The following is a 24134-nucleotide window of genomic DNA, read 5'->3' on the forward strand; positions in this document are numbered from 1 at the left end:
TTTATTTTTATTTCTAATCACTCCCCTGGCTACCACCAGAAGTCCAGAAAGCATTGTATGTCACATTTAGTTTTACTATTGCATTGAGTAGTCTTGAGTTTACTCTTTGGAGAGAAAGGGCACACAAGGTCACTAGGGGCAAAGAGTATGGTTTCTTTCTGGGAAACATAAGCCTCAAATCATTGAAAGCTCCTGCAGTGAGCATGAATTTGGTAATGAAGATTGTCCTTCTCTCCCAATTAAGCAAATCATAGTTATCCTTAGTCCTTAATATCTTCAATTGATCTTCATGCTTTTTCCATGTACAATGCTTCTGAATTTTTGCTATCTCATAAGTTTGATTGGTACAAACTAGTACTTGGAAATCTTTTATACTTTACAACGTCATGGTATTGCCAAAAATGAAAAAAGACAGTACCAAAATGATTTCCTTCTTTTACATGACCAACAAAATTAAAGCAAATTACTAAAATGTGAGATAAAATCCACATTTCATAAAGGCTATTGGGTTATTCCCATGCAGGGCGTGGTTTTGGAAAACTGTTTGTTTCAAGAAGATGACAAATGGGTATAATTTTAGACATTTTGTAGTTGCATATTCTAACACTTTAAGTTGTAGAGTGTACCATTACTTGACAAAGTCTAATTCCTATGTTTATAGTGAAAAATAGTTTCTCTCACTTATTCACACTTAGGTTGGTAGGAAATCTTTTCCTGTAACTGAGTCCATGTATCACATTGACCATTAATGCCTGTTTTCTGCCACCCGAGGAAATGAGATTGCAGGTTTCATTCATTCTGTTGGCAGAAAGTGAAGCCAGGTTTCTAAGAGAATTGAATGATCCTGCTCTTGTCGCTGTGGCTGTCCTCTCTCTCACATTCTCTCCCCATTCAATCAGTTTTGGCAACATTCCCATTCTGAAAGGTGCAATGACGAAGGAACGCTCCAGGGCAAGTCCCTTTCACATGCGACCTTCCTGTCACCTTTGTTCTCATCTTACCTCACTTGTCAGTGCCCCTGTCTGACTCTGCTCCGCCTCTCTGCCATAGCTTACAGTAAAATGACTTATCCCCAGGTCCTTTGAGGGTATACCACTTTCCCACCCTCCCCCTAAAATAAGGGGTTCTTCTCCTGAAATATACCACTGTGATAAATAAAGAGATACAAATATGCAGAGGAAATGTAATTACAAAAGGGAAAGAAAAGAGAGATGTTAAAAGTTGAAAATCTCAATTCAGAAATCTAGTGGGAGTTGATCGCTCAAGATACCCTAATGAGAAATTAATGAACTGCTATCCAGCAAAATACAGGATGAACTCAAGACAAAGAAGAGAATATGAGCAGTAAAGACTCCAGTGTATTCAGCGTCACATTAAGAAAAGGAAATGACCCATGCTAATAAAAGAAACAAGCAACATAAAGACAGAAATGAATAGAGCCACAAGTAAAGACTTTCTTTTCCAATGTAATGAGGCAGTTGATACTAAAATAGAACAGTAGGTTAGAAGAAATGAAGCAGAATAAATTAATAAATCTTAAAATAGACTCTGATTCAAATTCTGAGTAGAAACATGCATTCATTCTTTGAACAAATGTTTATTGAGCACCTATCATGCTGTTCCAGGCGCTGTTCTAGGTGCTGACAGACAGCAGTGAGCAAGAGTGAAGAGGCCCCTGTCCTTGTAGAAGATATAGTCTAATGCAGAGAAATAGTTTTAAAAAATCAAATGTTCATAAATCCAAAATTCTAATAAATACAATGGCAATAATTAGAATAGGTGATGTAACAGAAAGTGACTGGGTGGCTACTTTGGCAGGGATGGTCAAAACTCTCTGAGGAGGTAGGTTTTAATGTGAGATTTGAAACAACATCATAAACATTGGTATATAAGGCAAAGGGCCCAAGACCAGAACAAACTTACACTGCTTGAAGAATGTAAACATGACCAACTTCTGAATCTAAAGGTGATCTAAAACCATCTATTACTAGTCTATCTTCGTGTCTTTGTATATCAAACAGTTAGTAGGACATCATATTCATCACCTTTTGTCAAAGTAGATGTCAGCTGAGGAGCAGGATAATAGCAAATGACAACAGCTTCCACTGGTTGTATACCTTCTACTTGTCAGCTGCTTTTTACACATTATTTCACCTTATCTCTTAAGCATCATTTCCTCCATTTTACAGATGAAGAACCTGGGGCTAAAAGGGCTAATTTGCCCAAGGTACCACAACACATTGCTCCCACTGCAAAGTTTATGAGTGTCCCTCTATACCAGGCCACTTCCCATTAAGCTACATTGGAGAAGGGCAAGAAAACATATCAAATGGAATAAAGAATAGTATCATGATTGGTTAAGTTTTATCCACAGATTTGGCTTATTTAATGATTAGTGTGCATACCTCAAAATATCATGTTTAATGGCTAAAATCCATTGTATTTAATTTTACCAAAACAGCACTAAGTTCAGAGAGTTACTTTTAAGATGGGGGGGGGAGTTAATTCCATAGGTCATTTAATGATTTATAAAATATTTTACTTGGGGTAAAGAAGTCTAATTCTAACTAAAAATTATTATATTTAATAAAGTAAAATAAAAGAAAATGCAGCATTCATGTGAACCAAAAGGAACATGATTTAGCTTTAGATACCCATTATGAGAAAGTTGAACTTAAGTAATTGTACAGTAAATACCTCTTGTAGATTATTTTGCTCTACAATAGAGGCTGGAAATGGGGCAGTAACAGCCTCATAGGGACCTTTTCTAAATGTATCTTCCATTGCCTGCTCTTTTCCTGTGCTACAACGGTGCCCTTTGCTTCTGCTTCCTGACTCACCTACATGGAGCCACCAAGATGGCTGCAACTCTGGGAGCAGTGATGGAAGTACAGTGCCATACGGAGCACAGAGGAAGACCTAGGGCAGTAGGCGGGGAGGGGAGCTCTGTACCTTTTCCGAATTGGAAAATGTTTATTTCCCAGTATATGGTCAAGAATAGAGCTCTGTATATAATTATTATTTTCCACTATGTGTTTTATGGCACTGTGAATAACTTCTTACCATAGTATAGAAAAGCACTTGAAACTATTTCTTAATATAGGCAAATAACTGAATTAATGTAACTTATTTCTATTTAAATTACATGCTTTTTAGAAATGCAAGAGAGTAAAAGTGGATTACTTAACAAACAGCCTACATTTCCCCAGGTTTTTTTCACAGTGCATAGAATTAAAAAGTACCTATCAATTATGAAAATATATGAGAGTGAGAACAACTATTTGGATAAGCCTCCATGCCTCTCCTGTAGCCCGTGTTTATTTTGTTGTTCACAGTCGGTATGAAAACCGTCCTGAAAGCTTCCCTGGACGTAGTATCACAGCAGATGATATGTCAGGAGTACAAAGGACATAGGAAATTTGCCCCTGCCCTCAAGGAAGTGGTAGTACAGAAATACATTATTGGCTCAGAGGAAATTGGTTTGTTTTGTTTTGATTTTGGTGGAAACTTATGCAAATATATAAAACTGACTTTGCTGGACACTAGATACCAAACTCAGGGCCTCCAAAGAGACAGTGTCTATGACAACATTCCCTTTGTCACTGGTACGCTGAAGACAGGCAAGAAAACAAGAAGGAATGGAAGTGGGGAAAAGAAAGAGGGTGGGAAGAAAAAGAGGTCAAGAGAAGGAAAGGGGTCTCTAGAGTGGAGTGTGGTAAAACGCCCACTCTAAATGACTCCAGCCCCATCTTCCGGGGCCAGTGCCCAGGATTTCTAGGCTGAGGGTACTCTGTGGTGCTCAGGGGGCTGCCCCATAATCAGATGTGTTTGTGCTCCTCCTAAACAACTGACCATTTCTCATGAATATAAGAATAACCAAGCTTCCAAACTGGTATGTGCTTCATGGGTGGTTTCCCTTGACATTTCCTCAAACATGCCTGTTATATTATCCATAAACAGACTAAAAATACATGGAAATCCCAAAGGAACTGGAAGCAGAAATCTTTGCAAGGCCCTGAGGAAAGTGGCCAACTTTTGGATGTCCTAGTTCTAAACAGTGATGAAACCAACTTAGTGTTATTTTCAAGGTGCTCAAAAGGCTCTCCTTCTCCCCTACCTCCATCCCCTCTCTGAGCAAATATTTGTTCACTGAGGCCTGAAATTGATTTTTCAGGGGACAGAGATTTTCATTTCATAATAAGGAGTGAAATGCTTTTAAATGCATATTCACTTTCTTGGGTGAAGTAAAATTGACTTGAAGATACTGTTTGGAAACAGGTTGGCCCCTTTCCTAAGAGCCCACCTGATGTTAGAGAGCAGGTTCTCCATTCTAAGGACAACTGGTCCAAGTGGGGAAGCTGAAGATGAAGAACTCAAACTGGCCACTGTTCAGGTTTGTGGGGCGCTCCTCTGCTGACTCCTTAATGTGGTTCAGAAGAATCTATGAACTGACCCTCTAATCTCTGTAACCTCATCTCTCACCAGCAAGCCCCACCTCACCTGCCGTCTACCCCATATTCTGCCCTGCCGCACTCAAGCCATCTTGAACACTCATCTCGTTCACCTGCTCTACCTCTGTGCTTTCTGTGGGTCATAACTTACGTAGGACTTCCTATAGAAAGCTTTTCCTGGCCTTCCAAGGCTTGGCTGATGCTTACCTAGTGTGTCCTCCAAGCATTTCTATGGCACATGTTTTAGCACATATTACATTGAGGGAGTAGTTGCCTGGTTTCTTGTCCATTGTCCTCTCTAGGTTTGATCACCTTGAGTGTATTCACCATTGTATCCTCAGCATTTAGTACAGTGTCTGGGGCAGAGTAAAGTTTCAATTAATAATTATTGAACAAGTGCGTGAATTGCTTTCATTCTGTATAGGCTGTCAAAAGAGAGGGAGTATACTTGGAGGAAAAGCTTGTCTAGAAATGTTGGACTGAACTCATGCATCTAGTATTTTCCCTCCTACTGAGAATCCATTGAAATAATGGGAGAAAAGATATAATGAAAAGAATAAATCCATATTATTTCTTATATTTGTCAGGATATAAGACATTTGCTGCATGAAACAACATCAAATCTCGGTGGATTAAAACAGTAAGAGTTCATTACTTATCCATGTCATAGTCCAAGCCAGAGCAGGGGTGGGGTGAGCAGTGTTCCTCTTTTTATCCTCCACGTCCATTCATTGGTCGGGGGGAGAAAAAAATAAGGGATTAAATAGGAGGATTTTTAGGAGCCAATCTGGAAGAAGCATATATTACTCCTGCTCAGAATCCATTGGCCATAACTCTGTCACATGGCCCCTCCTACTTGTAAGAGGAAAAGAAAATAGAAGTTGGCAAACACAGAATAGTCTCCCATGCCCCTGAAAAACACAAAGGGTAACCAGAACTTTTGAGGAATTTCTCAAAGCTAGAAAGTAATTGGGATTGGATTGGTGGATATAAATAAACAGAGGAAACCATAGCTGATAAACTCAAGAAGAAAGAAAATAAATTCATACAGGAGAAAATTACTGCCAAAATGAAATCAGTTTCTGAGATACTTCAAACTTGGAATCAACAAATACAAATCACAAGGAGTTGGAACTGTTGTCAGGGAAATTAATGTTTGAAATTGTATTAAGGAAAAGCAGGGCTGCCCCCACACAATGAGCAACACAGAGCAATATTTCTTGCCCCAAGAGGACGTCTGGTGTGTGTGTCAGGACTGGACAGCAAAGCAGAGAGAGCAGAGTATGAAATAACTCTGAACCTCTATGAGGACAGCTGTAGAAGAAAAAGAAAGTAAGTACATGACTCCAGTGTTTTTTCCAGGATAAGTTTTTCAGTATATCTCATTAGGGTAGAAGTTTTAAACAGGAAACTCAAAGCAGGCATCGGGCCCCCAAAGCAGGCTGAGTGCCCAGGTATCTTATCACTGGAGATGAGAAGCACCCAGAAGACAAGCTTTAAACACACATTGTCCAGCCTCTTCTTCACAACAACCAGAAGGAGGACTCTGTAATCAGAATGACAGGCAAACAGGGGTCCTCAAAGACAAATCTGAATGGATACCCAGGAATAACTAGTGTTTTTAGCAAAAACAAAACAAAACCCGACAGGGAGATGCCAAATACAACAAACAAATAACTAAAACTTGGAGAACGAATTTTAAAATGGAAACAGATGAAGAATTTTAAATATATGTAATCAATATTCTCAGAGCGATGTATGAGTCTCTGATACCTATAAAATAATAATTGTCTGAAACAAGAAGGAAGCAGCCAGGTTTGTTGTAAATAAAAATGTTATCAACCAAATATAAACTCAATAGATGGATTACTGTTGGAAGACAATTCTTCAGTCTCGTCTATTTCTGCACATCTTTCAAAGCAAGGCACTGACTGCCCTTTGTTTTACACTATCTTTTCAAGGATGATTATTTAGTAAATGCTTTGGAAAATAGAGACAGTGTCTCCCTCCAGAGCAAGGCATGCTTACTATTCAGTATAATGAAAATGTTTCCCTCTGGAGCAAAAAGCAGACATGCTTATAAAAAATTCAGGATCCCTAAGCTCAAGGTTCTTCTCCTGTCACACAGCCTGCTGTGCATTCTACAGGTATCATCTGGCCCTTTTTGTGTCTCCTTGTGGGAATCAGGACTCAAGAAACAAACACTGATGCTCTGACTAGTGCTATTGTGTGAGTAATAAACTGTCTTTGTCTTTGACCTAGAGTCTCATGTCTGTTTCCAGTATCCATGCAACTGTGGCAGGCTAACTCACAGGTAGAGTAAAAAAATCTTACTCAGACCCTTCACAGTTCTTAATTATTATAATGGAAACACTAAGAGCCTAAAATAGTGAACTGAAAAATCAAATCAAGGTATTCTCCCAAAATAAATGTGGAGGATGGGGGATAGTTAAGAATCATAGATGATAGATCCAGAGACTCCAATATGAAATAGGAATTTTGAAAGAATGGAGAGAATAGAGAGAGGCAGGTGATCAATAGAAAAAACTTCCCAAACCTAAAGGAAGATTTACATTGACAAGGCCATAACATATCAATGAATTACTCTATAGTCTCCTTCATAATTAGAAAGGAAAAAGGCTGCATCTACAATGGTAAAAGCTGGCAGAAACCACCTGAACCAAGAAATCAATAACACTTTTAACTAACATCATTAATAGTGGGACAAACTGATTTATGTGCTTTCTGACAAAATGCACTAAGAATGATACAAAGAGTTGTTAATGACTGCAATGCACTCTTAAATCATTCATGAAAAAATTATATATTATATATAATTTTATATGTGAAAATTATATATAATCAATATATGAAAACTATATACATATACATATACATACACACGCGCACACACACATATGAGAAAGACACAGAAAGAAAGACAGACAGAGAGAGAGAGAGAGAGAGAGAGAGAGAGAGAGAGAGAGAGAGAGACTAAAAGAGAAAAGAAAACATGGCTAAATATTAACAATTGGCGAAACTAGAATATTTGGGTGCCCATTGTATTATTCTTGCAAATTGTCTGTAGGTTTGCTAATTTTCAAAATTAAAAATGGGAGGAAATTGATTGCAAATGCCAATCAAATGTCAAAAAGAATTACTATAAAAAGAACCCACACCTAGACATATTTAGGAGGCATTTCATAACTCAAAAATTTAAAGATAACATCCTAAAATTTTTTCAGAGAGCCATAAATGGGCTACATAGAAAGCATCCCTGGATATAGATAGAAGATAAAAAAACCAGTATCATCCAAGTCATGAGAGAAACTTAGTTTAAACATAGATTTCTATATCCAGCCAATTATTGGGTTGTCGGAAAAGTCATGACATATTTTTTCTATATTTTTCGTTGCAAAAATGCATCATGACTTTTCCAACACCCCAATAGAATTTAAGTGTGAGGAGAAAGAGGGGGACAGGGAAGAAGTAAGAGAGGGAGGGGGGAGGGGGGAGAGAGAGAGAGGGAAAACTATTTTCAATCATATAAAGATTAAGAAATTTTGCATTCCACAGACCTCCTTTGAAATAATTAGTCAAGGATATGCTCCAACAAATAAAACCTGAATTGAAGAAAGGGGAAGATATGGAACCCAAGAAATGGTATACAAAGAAATTAGGAGTCATAAATATACAGCATAGCAGAGAAATGGATTAACAAAATTAACTCAAGAAAAGCAAACATTTTTAATAAACCATTAAACCTAGACAATACTGAAAAAGTAATCAGTGATTCATCCTTTATCAAAGGTCCAACTCCCAGATGGTAGTAACTTATAGTTTCACTTGCAGTGGATTCAAAAAATATTTTAAAGACCAATGAAGGAGAACTTTACCTACCAAATACGAAAACCATGGTAATTAAAATATCATGGAACTAGCACAAGGATAAACAAATGAATAAACATGAAACAGAAGAGTGTGTCCAGAAAAAGACCCACATTTATACTGGAACTTAATATACAAAAAAGAGCAGTGACATCAATAGTGAAGTCAGTAAATGAGTTCTGGGCAATTGATTCTTTATTTGAGCTAAAAATTTAGATCACTACATCATACCATAAGTAACAATAAATTACATATCAATTAAAAGGCTGACCATTTTTAAACTATTAGAAAAAAATATATAGATAAGACATAAAGCCAAAGACATAAAGGAAAAAGATGAGCAGCTTTGATTATAAAACTACTAACTCATGAAAAAATACATTATAAACAAAACTAAAAGACATATGATAGATTAAGAGATATAAGCAGTATATATAACATGATCAGTATCCACTATATTGTATTCATTGTTGTAAAAGAACACCCTCACAAATCTACAAGAAAAATAATCCCATTGTTTAAATGGGCAAATGATATGAACAGAAATGTAAAAAAGTAGAGAGTAGGAATGGAGTAAATGGAATTGTAATAGACAAGCATGACATCGGGGGTGGGAGGGCAGTAGATGGGGGAGGGGGGTTGTTACTTTGTGAGGGTGAAAAGGATAACTATTGCATTGCTCTGTACACCTGAAACTAACAATAAAAAATTTTAAAAATTTTTAAAAAGAAATGTAAAAAAGAAATACAAGTGGCCAATTAACATACAAAAATAAAATTCATCTCAATAGTGATTAAGGAAATGAAAAATAAAACTGAAATGAGATCTATTTCCCTCCATCAGGTTAGAAAAATTAAATATTGATAATATGATGATGTTCTGGCAATGGTATGAGGAAATGGGCCCTTTCATTTACTGTTGATGAAAGTGAAGTGTAGATTAGCATGAACTTTTTAGAGGTCAATGTGGCAATATATACAAAATACCAACTGTGGAGTACATATACTTTGTCCCAGTTTTCTACTTCAAAGGATCTGTCCTATACAAACACTGGCATGTTGTAGAGAAAGGGAACAATGACAATCTAAATTCCTTACTATGGAATACTACCCCATCCATCTAAAAGCATGAAATCAATCAAAATGCACTCACATGAAAGCATCGCTAACTATACTAATGTGGCAAAGCAAGTTGTATAGCAACATACGGAGTATAATTAACTTTTTAAATGTTATATAGCTATTGAAATCCTAGTATGTATAAGGCTTAACTCTTGACAGTGGGCTTATAGAATTGAAGAAAACAGATAAAGTTCCTGGCCTCACAGACTTTACATATCTAATTTGGAGATGGGAGATGAGGGTGGGCTTAGGGAGGGCATACCATAAACTACCTAGCAAACACATTAGCACGATAATTTTATTTTTATTTTTTTATTTTTTTATTTTATTGTTAGTTTCAGGTGTACAGAACAATGCAACAGTGATCCTTTTCACCCTCACAAAGTAACAACCCCCCTCCCCCATCCACTGCCCTCCCACTCCCAATGTCATACTTATCTATTACAATTCCATTGACTCCATTCCCACTCTCTACTCCATGTCCCGAGACTATATGTATATATAATTATAGTTGACATACATTATTACCCACTTCATAGTTGGTGTAGAGGCCTGACCACCACACTGTATATCTGAAGCAAGATAATTTTTGATAGTGATAAATTCTATGAAGGGATTAAACAGTCACTGCAATGGGAAAGGATGCTCAACATAACGTCAGTGTTATCAGTAAATAACAGCAATTATCTACTTGCAGAGAAATCTTGACTTTATGTGTATCCTGAAATTGAAAAACATGTTAAATTCATATTGACCACTTCTGTCTTTGAAGACGTTTCAGCCAGAGAAGATACAATATGATCAAAATTCTGCCGAGATTTTGTAGTGACAGAAAGTACTAAACTGCAAGTCCAACATCTAAGGTTTTCATTCTTGTTCATCCACATTAGCAGAGCTAGATCCAGAAGTCATGAAAAATGAGGAAAATGAGGATATTACTGGCCATCACAAGCTCATAGGCATGTGTTAGGAATACATGGATAGTTATTTTACTTTGTAAAAGTTACAGAATGGTATTCATCTTATATGAGTAGAATTATTATAGGCAGTAAGTATAAACAAAGTGATTGTGGATTGGATCCTATTCATGCCTTTGTTGTAAACAGTGTATATATGAAGAAGGTGGAGAGAGGACTCCAGGAAGAAACATCACACTAGCTTGTGTCCTCCACTGTTTTCATTGGAATAAAAGTTTTGGACTCTAGAGTCCTGCCCACAGGACAGGGACCACTGTGGCCCTAAAGCCAGGCAATGCCCACAGAGCAGAGAATTCCATCTGGGTGTGAATCGTTTTGCTGCCCAAACCATACTCCATTCTCCGAGTCATTTCAACCCCACGGGAGTATAACACGAGCCACGTAGGCCCTCTCCTTCAGAGTTTCGAAAAGCAAAAGGCCGTTTTGGGAGAGCCCCTCCTTTGCCTCTCTCTCAGATCTCAGACACCCTCGCTCAGGCTCCCATCCAAAGGCTGACCCTGCCCAGAGGTGGGTAGCAAATGGACTGCATTTGCTGTACTCTACCAGGAAGCACACTACAAATGCTTTTAAGAGGTCAATGCCCTCCAACTGTGAAATGGTAATATGCTAAATGATGTGCTTAATTAATTTCTATCCAACAGCATACCATAAAATTGGAAAAGCAATTCCATTACCCAAGATCAATGTGCATAAAGTATACACAAAAGGATTAAAAGTTCTCATCAGTAAACTGGTGTTTGTGCTTTGGCTGAAAATCCAGAGGTCCATTTCTACTATAGGCTGATGAATGGTGCACTGGAATGCTTGTCTCCTTCTTTGTGTGTTGTTACCAAATGGGTTAGGAATTACAGGGATAAGATTTTTGCTAGTTCCTTTCAGATTGGGGATCAAAAGGAAAAGCTTCCTGTTAGATTTTACTATGAACAATCATCCTCTTCACAAGTTTGTTTCATTTTCTGTTTATTTGTTTTGTTTTTTAATAACATGCAAAAACAATCCCACCAGGATGAGGGAAACTGAGCTAAGAGGTAACCTGCTATCTCGTGAATATTCAATGACATGGGCTATAGCAATTTTTTACCTAGTCTAAAGCTGTATCTACATAATCCAAATAAAACTGGATGAATGAGTAAAAGAAACAGTATAGCCACCCTTTTTTCCAGGCTACATAATATTATATAACAGCTTTGTAATTATTTGTATAATTTTTAAAATTGCCTATCCAGCTCTTTGCACTCCATGAGACAAAGAGTATGCCTTCCTTTCTTTCATTTCTATATCTCTAGCATCAAGACCAATACCTGGTACTTAGCCAACACTCTAGAAATATTTTTAAGTGAATGATTGAATGAGCGAGTGACAGACAGGTTTCAGACCCAGTTCTCAGGCTTCGTAGGTCATTCCCTTGGTACTAGGATACCTCACCATGAATGGACAAATGTTCAAGGCAGAGAAAGACATCAAGAGAGGATGCCTGTGCCACGGACTATAACTCTCATTTAATTTCATACTAAGTATGGCTGAACCAATTTGGAGATTTGTTTCCAAAAAGCGTTGAGTTATTCACTTGGGATCAGTCATGGTAAATACAAGTCTTAGTGGACTGGCAGTGCGTTACTGTGGACCGCTGCCCAGGACATAGAACTTTAGTTGATGGCACTTTATAGTCTTAACAGAGTAAGGCTAGATCTTGAGTCCGAACTCTTTCCTCATAGAAGGATACACTAAAGAAGGTTGGAGAGCCCAGGCAATGGAAGACAGGTCCAGTCTCTGCTGCTTTTCACAAGAGCGCCTGTGTCAGCAGCGTCAGAGAGAACAGCAGGAACTCCCACTTTTCCTGCTGGGAGTCACCTGCTCCTGGCCCTCTTACCTGCCCCTGAATCTGAGGACCAAAAGCAGCATGGTTTCCCAGCCTGAATCCCACATCCCAAGCTAACCTGATCAACCTCACTAAGAATGGGTAACAGAGTACCAGTGTTCCACCAAGACAGGACCCTTCCTTTTATCTTGATCTTCAGGCGGCAGTGACCTCAAGCTATCTTTCTCAGAATGTTGTGAAAACATTCTATACACACACACACACACACACACACACACACACACACACACATATACACATACATAAATTATTTTAGTATTTGGAAAGTTATTAGTGTTTAAATAGAGTATTTGACTCAAAGCATAGCCAACCTTGGCAATAATACTTTGGGTATGCAGCTTACATTTATCATTTCTTATTCCCTTTTCTTTACCAACACCCCCGTCCCGTAGGAAAGGAGCCTGGCGGGGGAACCAAGAGCTTGGATTGCAAAGTTGAGGAGAGTGCCGAAACACCTGCTCTGGAGGACTCCTCCTCGTCCCCCGTAGACACTCAGCAACATTCCTGGCAGGTTTCCACAGACATTGAGAACACTGAAAGGTAAGTGGGAAGGTCCCCTAAATAGACTGCCAATCCTCCTCCACTTTATACTTTTCGGGGCTATAGAGAGTCAAGAATTTCTCAGAAACAGAGCTTTCAGGAAGCTGAGTTGTGGGAAGGAAAGGGGTCTAGATCCTGCGGGAATAGTAGTGCTTCCTGCAGTGGAACGGGCTCCCAGGCCTGCGCTCACCCACTCCACTGCGTCTCCATGGAAATGAAAGTGTGCTTCCTTGGAAAGAGAGAAAGTTGGATCTATCTACCGTCACAGCTCTCTCACTGGGCCAGGACTCCAAATCATGCAAAGATGCCTCCGGTAAATTCTCAGATTTCAGGTGTATGGAGTGGCCTGCTTAGCTGCGGCCACTTGGGCTGAGAGTCCTGTCTAGTTCATAAACAGCTGTTTACAGGACTCCTTTCTCTTCTCCCGGAATGTCGATCATGGCCCCTTAGTGGTCATAGCGATTTAATGCATTTGCCTTAACAAACAGTTGCTTCCTGTCAGAGGAAGTTTCTTGGGAAGAAGAGATTCTGCAGTAATTCTATTTCACTTGGGGGAGAAAGGGGGCAATGATAATACAATAAGTGTTATGTCTCATCTAGATGCTAAAAATGCCACTCCATGAGGCAGAAGGACAAGGTCCTTGTTTATTGGCCTTCACACTCATATCTTGTCCTTTGCTACTAATGTCCCCAGAGCCAACACAAAGCAGCTGAATGAACACTGGGCAATTCCAGTGCTCTGTGCATGTGGGGTTGAGTCATTGACAAGATAATGAACATTTTATTTTTCTTATTTTTAGAAATGTAACACATAAGGGCATTTATGGCCATTGTGGTTCTACTTTCAGATTGTAATATAATTCTAAAGCTAATTACCAAATTTCTGTGTTTATAGAAAATTGAAGCATGTGGTAATTATGTGCTATTAATAAAACTTGGATTTTGCATAAGCTTGGAAATCCAACAATTCAAACAATAAAGCTGTTTGGCACGGTTTGATGGAACTATAGACAAATGGTGAGGGAGTGATTTATCTTAGTTTATAAAATGGAAAATGCTTTGCTCTAGTCCCAGGAAGCAATCTCTGCCAGAGCGCTATGGTCATAGCAGAATCTATCAACAAAGCTTTTTTCCTTTTCAGAAACCTTGCACAGAAGCTACATCCAAGCCCTGTAAGCTTGTAGAAAGCAAGTTACGGCTGGGAATGAGAATAAGAGAATATAGCCCACAGAGTGGCAGTGTTTCACTTCTGCCTGAAAGCCTGGATTCAGGTTAAAGGAGGACAGAATGCCTGAGAGAAGAAGGCAGCACGTAGAACTGTCTGGGAAGGGGGTTTCCTCAGTTCCCTTGTCTCTCTGTCCTAGGAGATTGGTGGCTCTCAAACTGAGCTGCACATCAAAATCACAAAGAGGGCTTTTAAAAAACATTGATGACTGAGTCCCACCATAAACCAACCAACTCAGGCTCTCATGGGTGGGGCTCAGCATAAGGTAATTCTCCCATGTAGCAGCCATGGCTGACCATTACGGCTGGCCATTAGTGCTTTCCAGGGAGACCTTGCCTCAATCTCACATGCTCCACTCCTAGCCCTTTCCCATCTTGTGCCTCCCACCATCCAACCACCCCATCTACCCTTGGGAATTTTACAGAGCATGCCCCTTGCACTTCTGCCCCCACTTCTTCTTTTAAAAACACCCTTTGGGGCTTGTCAGCATGCAGTGCCCCACAGACACATCCTCACACCTGCGGGAAAGCATTCTGACTGCGTTTACAGGTGTATTTCTACAGATCCACAGGCTGCTTTCCCCTCCTTTTCCAATCCACCATTCCTTTTCATGTATTAGTAAATACGTGAGGAGGAGACCCCATGGGGTCTCTGGTCTCCCTAAGACAAGTGGTCTTCAAACCGTACTTAACAGAGCAGTTGTGTTTTATGAAAGGGACTGAGGAATTTCAAACCTAAAATTAAATGGTGGCTCTCTTTCCTCAAATGGAAGAAGAAAAGTAGGTTCATAGATAGGATTTCCTCAGCTTTAGGATCATCCTACACCCCCCCCCCAAATTTTCATAAACGCTTGGTGCCTGCTATTGCTTGCCTATTCTAGAATTAACTAAAAAAATGTGTGTGCTCTTTTTTTTTTAAGATTTTTATTGGGGAATTGGGGGGATGGGAACAGTGCTGGGGAATTAGCAGAAGGGGAACAGAAAAGTTGCTGTCCTTTTGTTCTTCAGTCTAGTTGTGGAGGAAATTGCTTCACTGGCCCAAGTTGGCACCATCATTGCGCTCTTCCAGGGTGAGGCAGATCAGTCGCCGGCTTCTGGACGGCCGTTCACTGCGGTTGCTGGCCGCTCATGCTGGCTGCTGGCTACACACGGTAGCCCATGGCAACCCACTGCCACAAGGGCTGCAGCCCACGCCATCACCGGTGACCCATGGCAGCCCAACTCCAGGTTGAGCTGTTGTTCAGCATCTTAGCTGCAGAGGGCAGTGTCATTGGCCCTCGTATGTGGGATCCGAACCGGAGCCCTCTGGTGTCCCAAGCCAGCTCTTAACCATCGCGCCACTCGGCCGGCCTGTGTGTGCTCTTTTAAATGAAATCTACTCTATACCCTGGGATTTCAAGAGTGCTAACTCCAGTGGTGACCACCTCAACATGTGGGGAACCACTGTGCCAAAGATTTGAAAAGTCCAGTTTGCCCCTTACCCCAGACTAGAAGCCCCCTAAGATGGCATCCTACTCTACAGTTCTGTTTTATGATCATATATACTCTGAAATGAGAGAGGATATTGGAGGTATGCAGCATCAGACATACATGCCAGCGGCTAGAGGAAGGCCCAGCTGTCCTAAGTGCCCCTTTGTCTCTCTGTCTCTCTCTCTCTCTCTCTCTCTCTTTTTCTCTGTTTCATCCACTGGGAAGAGTTCTTCTCTGACAGTTTTAGAATTTGTCATACTCTCCCATCATCCCAAGTCAGTTTCATAACTGTTGGCCCTATGAATGCTTAACACCTATGTTGCACCAAATTCCAATCATGGTAAATTTAGACAACAGCAAGTGAACTTACACAACCATAACAGCTGTCCGACCATAAAGCGTTAGAGCACCATCACCCAGCCTCAGCTTTTCCCAGGGTACCACCTGTTATTCTAGTTGTGTGTCCTTTGCCTCCCGTTGGAAATCAGAAGTACTATCCTCACCATCAGAGGCTCTTCGCTGATCTCAGCCGGGTCCAACCGAAGGCAGAGATGAGGACTTCTGTTGCAGAATGCCCTATGGAAATGTTTGCCAGAGTAGTTGTCTTTCCTTCCAGAGCCAACTTATCTCAGATGATTCTCTAATAAAAGCAAAATAAATTCAATATTTGCCTGTCGGAAACTAGAGCTAGCACAATTAAGCACAGACTCTTGTCTTTTATTTGTCTCATAGAACAGACTGTTTGAGATTGCATTTCAAAAATTTACAGCTGATTATTTTTTCTTTTTATCAATTGTACAGAGACATGCGAGAAATGAAAAATCTTTTAAGCAAACTCAGGGAAACTATGCCTTTACCACTGAAAAATCAAGGTGAGTCTAGCCATTTCTTTTTGAGGCAGAGGATGTTTTTAACATGATAACCTTGGGACTTGTTTCTAGAGGAATTAAAGCAAGTTTTTGGGGGTTTTTTAACACAAACAATAAAAAACTGAGCATACATTTGTCTTTCCTTAAAAAAAATGTGCTAATGAGAGTAGAGTCCCTCAGGTGAACACAGTTTTGCCTGAGGGTAGCCAAGATTTGCTCTGACCTCAAAACAGACACCTTCTCCCCTGGCCCTGACAGTCAAGGGCATTGATTTATTGCCCATGTGTGGGAAGCACCAAGTGTGGCAAACACAAAAGGACTGAAGACGGCCCTTGCCTCTGAGAGGTTTACAGTCTGAAAATAAAATCAGATCCCACAAGTTACGGGCTTTGTCCTAGAAGACTGCCCCCACTCACACACACACACTTCAGATGCCAATTGCAAATCCAGGTTGTCATCTGTGTTTCTGAGCAACCAGCTATAGATTGGAAGTTCCAATGCTCCTCTTCTTGGATTCAATTAATTTGCTAGAGCAGCTCACAGGACTCAGAGCAAGATGTTACTGACTAGATCACTTGTTTATTATCAAAGGACATACCTCAACAGCCAGGTAAAGAGATACACAGGGCGAGGTAAGGGGAAAGGATGAGAGCTAGCATCTCTCTCTAAGTGCACCAATTCTCCCCAAATCTCCACATGTTCACCAACCCGGAAGCTGTTGGAACCCCATCCTTTCGGATTTTTATGGAGGTACACAGGCATGATTGATTAAATCATTGGCCTTTGGATCTTGAACTCATCTCCTGCCCTCTCTCTCCCTTCTCTCGAGGTTGGGGATGGGACTGGAGGTTCCAACCCTCTAATTGGTTCTGCTGGCAACCAGCCCCCATCCTTAGCTGTTTTTTTAAAAGTCACCTCATTAATATAACAAAAGACTCCTTTTTGGCTCTCATCGCTTGGGAAATTCTAAGGGTTTTAGAAGGTCTGTTCCTGGAAGAGGAAGAACAAATATCTATTTCTTATATAAATCACAATATCACAGCCATTATCCTAAATACTGTAGATTATTAACTTATTTAATTCTAATAGCACATTTAAGAGAAATGCTATTAATGTTGACCAATTTACAGAAAACAGGCACAGAGAGGCTAACTAACTTGGCTAAGGTCACACAGAGAATAAGTAGAAAGGCTGGATGTGAGCCCAGACAGGCTATCTGCAGAATTATCCTATGGAGGTATACATCCTAACACAGAAAGGGAAAGGGGATAGTCACTAGAACGTAAGCTCTGCGGGGAAGGGCCACTAAGCTTTTGTTAAATATTGTATCTCCAATACCTAGAACAATTCCTGGACCATGAACAATAAATGTTCATTAAATCTGGATCCAACTTTGCAGCCCGGCATCTGAAGCTCTGTACAAAGGACTAAAAATAACACTTTCACTAAGCATACATGGCCTGAGCAGCCTTAAGTGAAGCATCGGCTTCAGAGCGTGGTACATAGAGGGTGGGAAAAGGGTTTTTAGAGGTGAGAAAGAAAGTCGTTTTTATTCCACTGAGCAAAGCCTGGAGGGTTGGAGGAGCAGGGTGCTGCCTGCCTCTTGAACAAGGACGGAGAGGGTTTGGCAGCAAAGACGGAGCGCCTCTCAGCTCAGGGAACAGTGTGGCAGAAGGTGGAGAAGTGGAAGTCAGAACACCAGACAAAGGTGCCGAGGTGTGGCCTGATTCGAATGGGATAGAGGCAGCGTGTCAGAAAATAAGAGGCAAGGGGTGCCGTGCATCAGGGAACTGGAAGCAGGCCCTGAAGGGCCTGGTGACCAGGGCTAGCTGGCCTGAGCCATGGGTGCAGTGTCTTGGAGACCTTGTCATGTTTTAAGAAAGCAGTGTTTTACTACATGTGACCCCAGCATGCAAGTTCGTTACTAGAAATAAGCATGGAAGTTGGGAACAGGGACTTTGGATGAAGGCTAGGCTTGGGTCTGATGCTGGCTCTGCCACTTACCGGCTTTATGCTCTGGAACAAGTTTTGCAGCTTCTGAAAACTTCCATTTCCTCATCCCTGAAAAACAGATAACAGTATCACTTAGTCCACAGAATTGTTGTGAGGATTAAGTGAAACAATCCATGCCATATGCCTACTACTGGCCACCCAGAGAGCAAACAGTCAACAAAGGCTTTATTATTGTTGTTGTTGTTGCTATTTACCAGCTGGCCCATCCAACCCAGCTCAGGAAAACTCCAAGTCACCATGAAACAGAACAGTCTCTGCTCTGAACCACTCGCTCTGAAGCTGACTATGGGTAGCGTAGTTTATGAAAGTTGATCTTCAGCCTGTGGTTCGGAACACTGATCCCCGAGACTTTAGATTTGGAGCTCATGTTTGAAACTACCCTCAGCTTCCCAATATGATATTTGGCAAGTCAACCCCGATCAACAACTCGCGGACCCTCACTGTACCTCACATTCAGCTGCCAGGAGAATGACTGTCCAGGGTGCCCCAGTCTGAATTTTGGGCATGACATGTCGCCTCTCTCCTAAATCAAACCCTCCGAAACATTCCCTCTGCATTTAGTGAAAATTCATCCAGCAGTTTTCGAGCTATGCATTAACAGAAAGAGAGAAATTTCATTTTATTTACTTAAGACATCGTTATAATCATAAAAAGTATAATGTAAATATGTTTGTGTAACTTTGTATTACTTTTATGAACAGAAAAATAATTGGATTTTCAATACATTTTAAATATAATACTAATTAAAGATGGATACCCTGAGTAAAAACATGAATGAAAATGGAATAGTCATCCAAATAAATGATACCTAGGATTTGAACCCTGAATTCATTTGGGGAACGAGAAGGAAACAGCTAGGCGATACAAGGACTTTTTTAGGAGGGAGTGATGCAGTAGGATTTTAAATTAATTTTTAAAAATCGAGGTAAAGTCTTGTGGGCAATTCAGGTTTCTTGATTTATGAGAGAAATGGGAGACATTAGTGTGTAAAGACACACCACTGTCCTCTACATGTTTAATGGGTACTCACAGCATCATGTCACTGCAAGCTGACCAGTGGAGGAAGGTGGATGTGAGTCTGGGCTGCAGGAAGAGCTGAAAGAAGGAGAACAAGTCCCTTGAGTCCCTCTGGGAATATTTTTTAGCAGATGCACATGGCATGATTTTCATGAACGAACCAGCCAGATTGCTCTGACTATACATACCAAGATAAACCATAGAGACTTCCCCATGACCTGCCTGAAATTCTTTCCAGGTGATTTGTTTACTATACAGCTAGGTTAATATATGCAGGAAATGGTATTGGGTAAAATGTAGAAAAATGTATTCCAGTTCTTTTCTGTAGGACTTAATTGTCAAAACACAATACTAACTGGATGAAAACCATTATAGAAAGCCATCTGTTTTCTTTCCGGCTTCTTGTTTTCTTTGTCTTTTTATTCCATTTATGTGTGTGTGTTTAAAGCAGAGAGGAAAAAAAATAAAAGGAAAAGATATTACTTCTTGTCTCCCTTTTTCCTTCCTCAAACCCTGACCATGTGAAAATCCTGCCAGGCAAGCGTTGGGGAGCCTACACTGGAAATAAACGCTCAGATCCCCCGGCTCCCCAAGCTTCATCGTCGTTCTCAAGTCAGGAACTGTTCCACATTGATTTGAGCATTTAAAGATTTAATCAGATCTTGCCCCCTTCCTCCCATAAGCAGAACTTGACAAGTATTTGCTTTACATTGATTTTCAGTGGCAAATAAAGGAAGGTGGCCAAGGGCAGGAGTTTTAATGGTTAGTGGTTATACCTTCATTTTAGACAGGGCCTCTTTCCCATCCTTCCAGTTGAAGACCGGGGACAAAGAGGTGCACAAAAGAAGAGTGAGCCACCCTTGTTTGCCCCCCACAATGTCCAGATCTCCTAGTTCCCAGCCCACTGTTCTAGCCATGCTGCAGCACCTCTCCCGTCCTACAATCTGGGCCACTGGCCATGCTGGAGGGTGCTTCATTAATTCTGATAGTCTTGCTGTGTCAAATGGATTACAAACAGAACCACCTGTGGAGAGCCCACAAGGTGACTGACAAAGGCTAAAAGGAGATTGGAAAGTGAAGGACAAGCATCTTCTAAATGCATGTTGTAATCAAACAAAGAAAAACGGCAGAAACAAATTAAGCCTGAAAGACAGGTTCACCTTTTCTAAAATTCCAACTTGATACATGCTGTGGGGTGTGCTGGTACAATTCATTCTTGCCTAGAATTTGGTTGTTGATATTATACCATGCATTAGGATCATTCTAAAGCAGGTCCATCAGGAATTGGATCTGTTCTAGCATGGGTACCCTCCTGTGGACAGCCCTATTCCAGACTAAAATGGGTCTAGGGCCAATGCCCCAGATTCATACCCCGGATCCACTGCCATCTGGACCCCCATATCCAGAACCAACCAGGTCTTTGGTTAATGCAGTGGTTCTCAAAGTGTCCTTTAGGGACCAATAGCATCAGCAGGTTTGAGAGCTTGTAAGAAATGCAGATTCTCTGGCCCCACCACAGACCTACTGCCCCTAGAGGTGGGGCCAGAGATCTGCGCTTGAACGAGCCCTCAGATGACACAATGCAGCTCATGTTTGAGAACCACTGGGTTCGCTGAAGGTCTCTTTTTTTTGGAATAGAAACTCGCCAACTGCAGTTTTAATACAAGTACTTCTCTTGACTTTACCTAAGAGCATAGCTTTAAATGCAAACACTCAGTTTGTTATTTGAAAACTCATTTTTATGTATTTCTGTTTTTTAGCATATCATCTAAGTAAGACATCTTTTATTAGCAAAAGAAATTTGAGCAATATAGACACGGTATCCCAGGCTTTAGTAGCATCCAAGAGTTAAACACTGAATGACTGAGATTTGAACTTACTGATGACTGAATTTCCTACTCTGCTTTCCTCTCACTTTTTCCCATGCTTTCTTCCTTTCTTCCTTTTCCAAAGTCACAGTTCTCTGAGACTATGTACTTTAGAAAAAAAATGCTACAAAAGTCTCAAACATTTGCAATAAAAATCAAAGGTTTCCCAACTTTCTGGGGTTAGTGCAGAAAGTTTAGAATGTGTGGGGAAGCGGTCCATTTAGCTCACATTCCTTTGGCAACCCTTGACTGCAGAGACAGGATTTCAATCGATGTGGAAAGACATCTTTCCTTGGAGTTGAATTCAAACTATTCCAGGCATACTCACTGCTCCGTGAATTTCAGCATTTACTGCAGGTGTCAGCTTCCTATGGTGTAGAAAGCTGCTCTGAATTTCTGCCAAGAATTTTTGAGCTTTTGTGTCACCTCAGCCTTAGGTGATGATGAGACAAGGTCTGAAACGGGAGAAGTTGTCACAAATACTCAACAAAGATGCCCCAAACCAGCAGTTGTCCTTAATAGGCAGCCCGCTCTTTGTTTAACATCCTGGCATTTTCTCAATCCTAACATTTCCTATTCCCTTTTGAGTTCTATGTATGTTTATGTGTATGCGTGTATAGCACTCACATGTGAATATATATATATATACATATATATATATACACATATATATATATATGAAGAAGACTGGGGAGACTTTCAATAGTGCAAAAGGTTTCTGATTCACTGTAATGAATGCACAGATACAAGGGTCAGTCTTGATACAAATCTCATAATATCTGTTTATAATACCTGTGTGCTTTTAATACATAAAAAAGAGAAAACGGGAGCAAATGTACCACCACAGCAGACACATACCACAGCACACACATGCACACTTTCTTTGTAAATACAGCTTTGTAGTGGACATTTCCTCATGTAGTGGAAACCATACACATCAGAATTGCATTTTATAATATATAAATACCAGTTAGGTCACTCCCAAAATCTCTTAAATGTTTGGAGAAAGGGAAGGATATTTGGGAATTCAGGAAATAGATCTTCTAAGTTTTAAAAAACTGGAAATGCAAAGATTTTTGTTTCGCCCCTATAAATATCTTCATAGTTTTGATGATCCTGTTCCAAGGAAGCATTGAATTCCAGATGAACTTGAGTTTCAGGAAGTGTAGTCAGTATGCAGAGATTCTGAAAGGTAAAATTCTTTACCCTTCAGAGTCTCCTATATCTTTGCCATATCCAATTAGGTTAAGTTCATCACTCATTTGGTAGCTAAAGAAGTAAGAGTCCTAAAATGGTGAGAAAGTAGGTTACCTTTCTGTTCCAAATATATCATGATTCATCTCTGAGAGATTATCCTGAGAAATCAGGCTCATATATAATATCTGACATTGCTTTCAATGTCTTAACTATTTGGGGCAAGTTTAAAAGAGAGATGTCCTATTTTTAGCTCTCAAAATGTTGGCATCCAGATTATAGTGAATTATATTTCACTATGAAAAGGACAAAGAGAGTCTTCCCTCCCCCCCATGTTAGCAGAATATGAATGTTAAGAGAGGGTTTTAACCTGTGGGGACTGGGAGAGTGGACTGTGTTTGATGAATTTGATGTGTCCAGCTGGGGCACCTGTTTTCATCCCTGGCTCCAACTTGCTACTCCAGTTCCATCTAAATGTACAACATAGTATACCATTCCGAGGAATACTGTCACCTTGGTGGGTGATGCTAATTTATTTTAAAGTATGACACTTGAGTACCTTTGGGGAAGGGGAGGAAAAGCTTGGGCACTTGGATGACACAATTTATGTAAGAGGACTAGAAAGTGAGGCCTCATTTTTGTCCTTGACAGTTTCCTGAGTGCCTAGGCTCAGCAATCAACAAAAACCTACCCTCATCTACAAACCAGTTTTATTGAGGTGGGCCATGTTCTTCACTTTATCCATGTCCTCATCTAACTCCTGATTCTGGGCTCTTTCCCAAGGTCCCATCTGCTCAAGGTTAGGCTGTGGAAAGGAGGGTGCCCTTTAGCTCTGTTCTTGAAGGGCAGTGCAACTAGTCCTGGCAGAGCTTGGGTCCCTAACAGTTGCCAACACCAACCAGCCATATGGGTGCCCCTAGCTCCAGTCCAACCATGGCCTAGCGCTGCCCCTGTTGGCAGATTCCAAGTTATTTCCTTGTGGCCCTCTGGGACCCACACTAGCCAGATCTACTCCAACACAGTCTTTCTACTCCTCTTCTCTTTGGACTGCGCTATTTCCTAAAACCCCAGCTCATCACACCCGATTTGGTTTACTGGCTTATTTCTTCCTCTCCTTGTCATCATGCTAAAAATTTCAAACCAAAACGTTGGAATTCCACAGCTGGCAATCGTCTTGGAATACCCTTGTTATAGAAATCTCTAGAAAGTGCTAGGGAAAGACTCAACAAGGAGTAGTCGAAACATCTTCCTGAGGCATGATGTAGGCAAATGGAGGCAAGGCAAGGGTCCTACATCAAGGGAAATAGTTGATAATAGCTGCATTTACTGAGTGCTTCCTCTCTGCTAGACACCAAGGTATGTCCCCAAGCTAAATGTCTCTCATAGATTATTTCATTTAATCCTCACCTATTACTAAAACCTATTTTACAGATGGGAAAACTGAAGGTTAGTAAGCTTAAATTATATGTTCAAAGTCACAGTGCAAGTAAATAGAGGCAAGTTTGGAAAAGAAGCCAACCTTACTCCAAAGCACAGGCTCTTTCTGAGAAGGTATACTTTTCCCCACTGAAAGGTAGCCTCTAAGCAGTTAAAATTTAATTCTAAGCAGTGCCTCTCCACTGT

General features: G+C 40.4%; 1 protein-coding gene across 3 annotated transcripts in view; it reads left to right on the forward strand.

The window, feature by feature from the left end:
- RGS7BP (regulator of G protein signaling 7 binding protein) overlaps nucleotides 1-24134 on the forward strand; it is a 96848-nt gene that overhangs the window by 67142 nt on the left and 5572 nt on the right. For 2 of the 3 annotated variants that reach the window (XM_019652438.1, XM_019652439.1), the window contains exons 4-5: nucleotides 12709-12856; nucleotides 16352-16422. In XM_019652438.1, the coding sequence (XP_019507983.1) occupies nucleotides 12709-12856; nucleotides 16352-16422 (219 nt within the window). Of the gene's footprint in view, nucleotides 1-12708; nucleotides 12857-16351; nucleotides 16427-24134 lie in introns of those variants that run through there. The other variant, XM_019652440.1, reaches the window with a different exon arrangement.

This window comes from Hipposideros armiger, unplaced genomic scaffold (assembly GCF_001890085.2).
Source record: "Hipposideros armiger isolate ML-2016 unplaced genomic scaffold, ASM189008v1 scaffold_179, whole genome shotgun sequence".
NCBI lineage: Eukaryota > Metazoa > Chordata > Mammalia > Chiroptera > Hipposideridae > Hipposideros > Hipposideros armiger.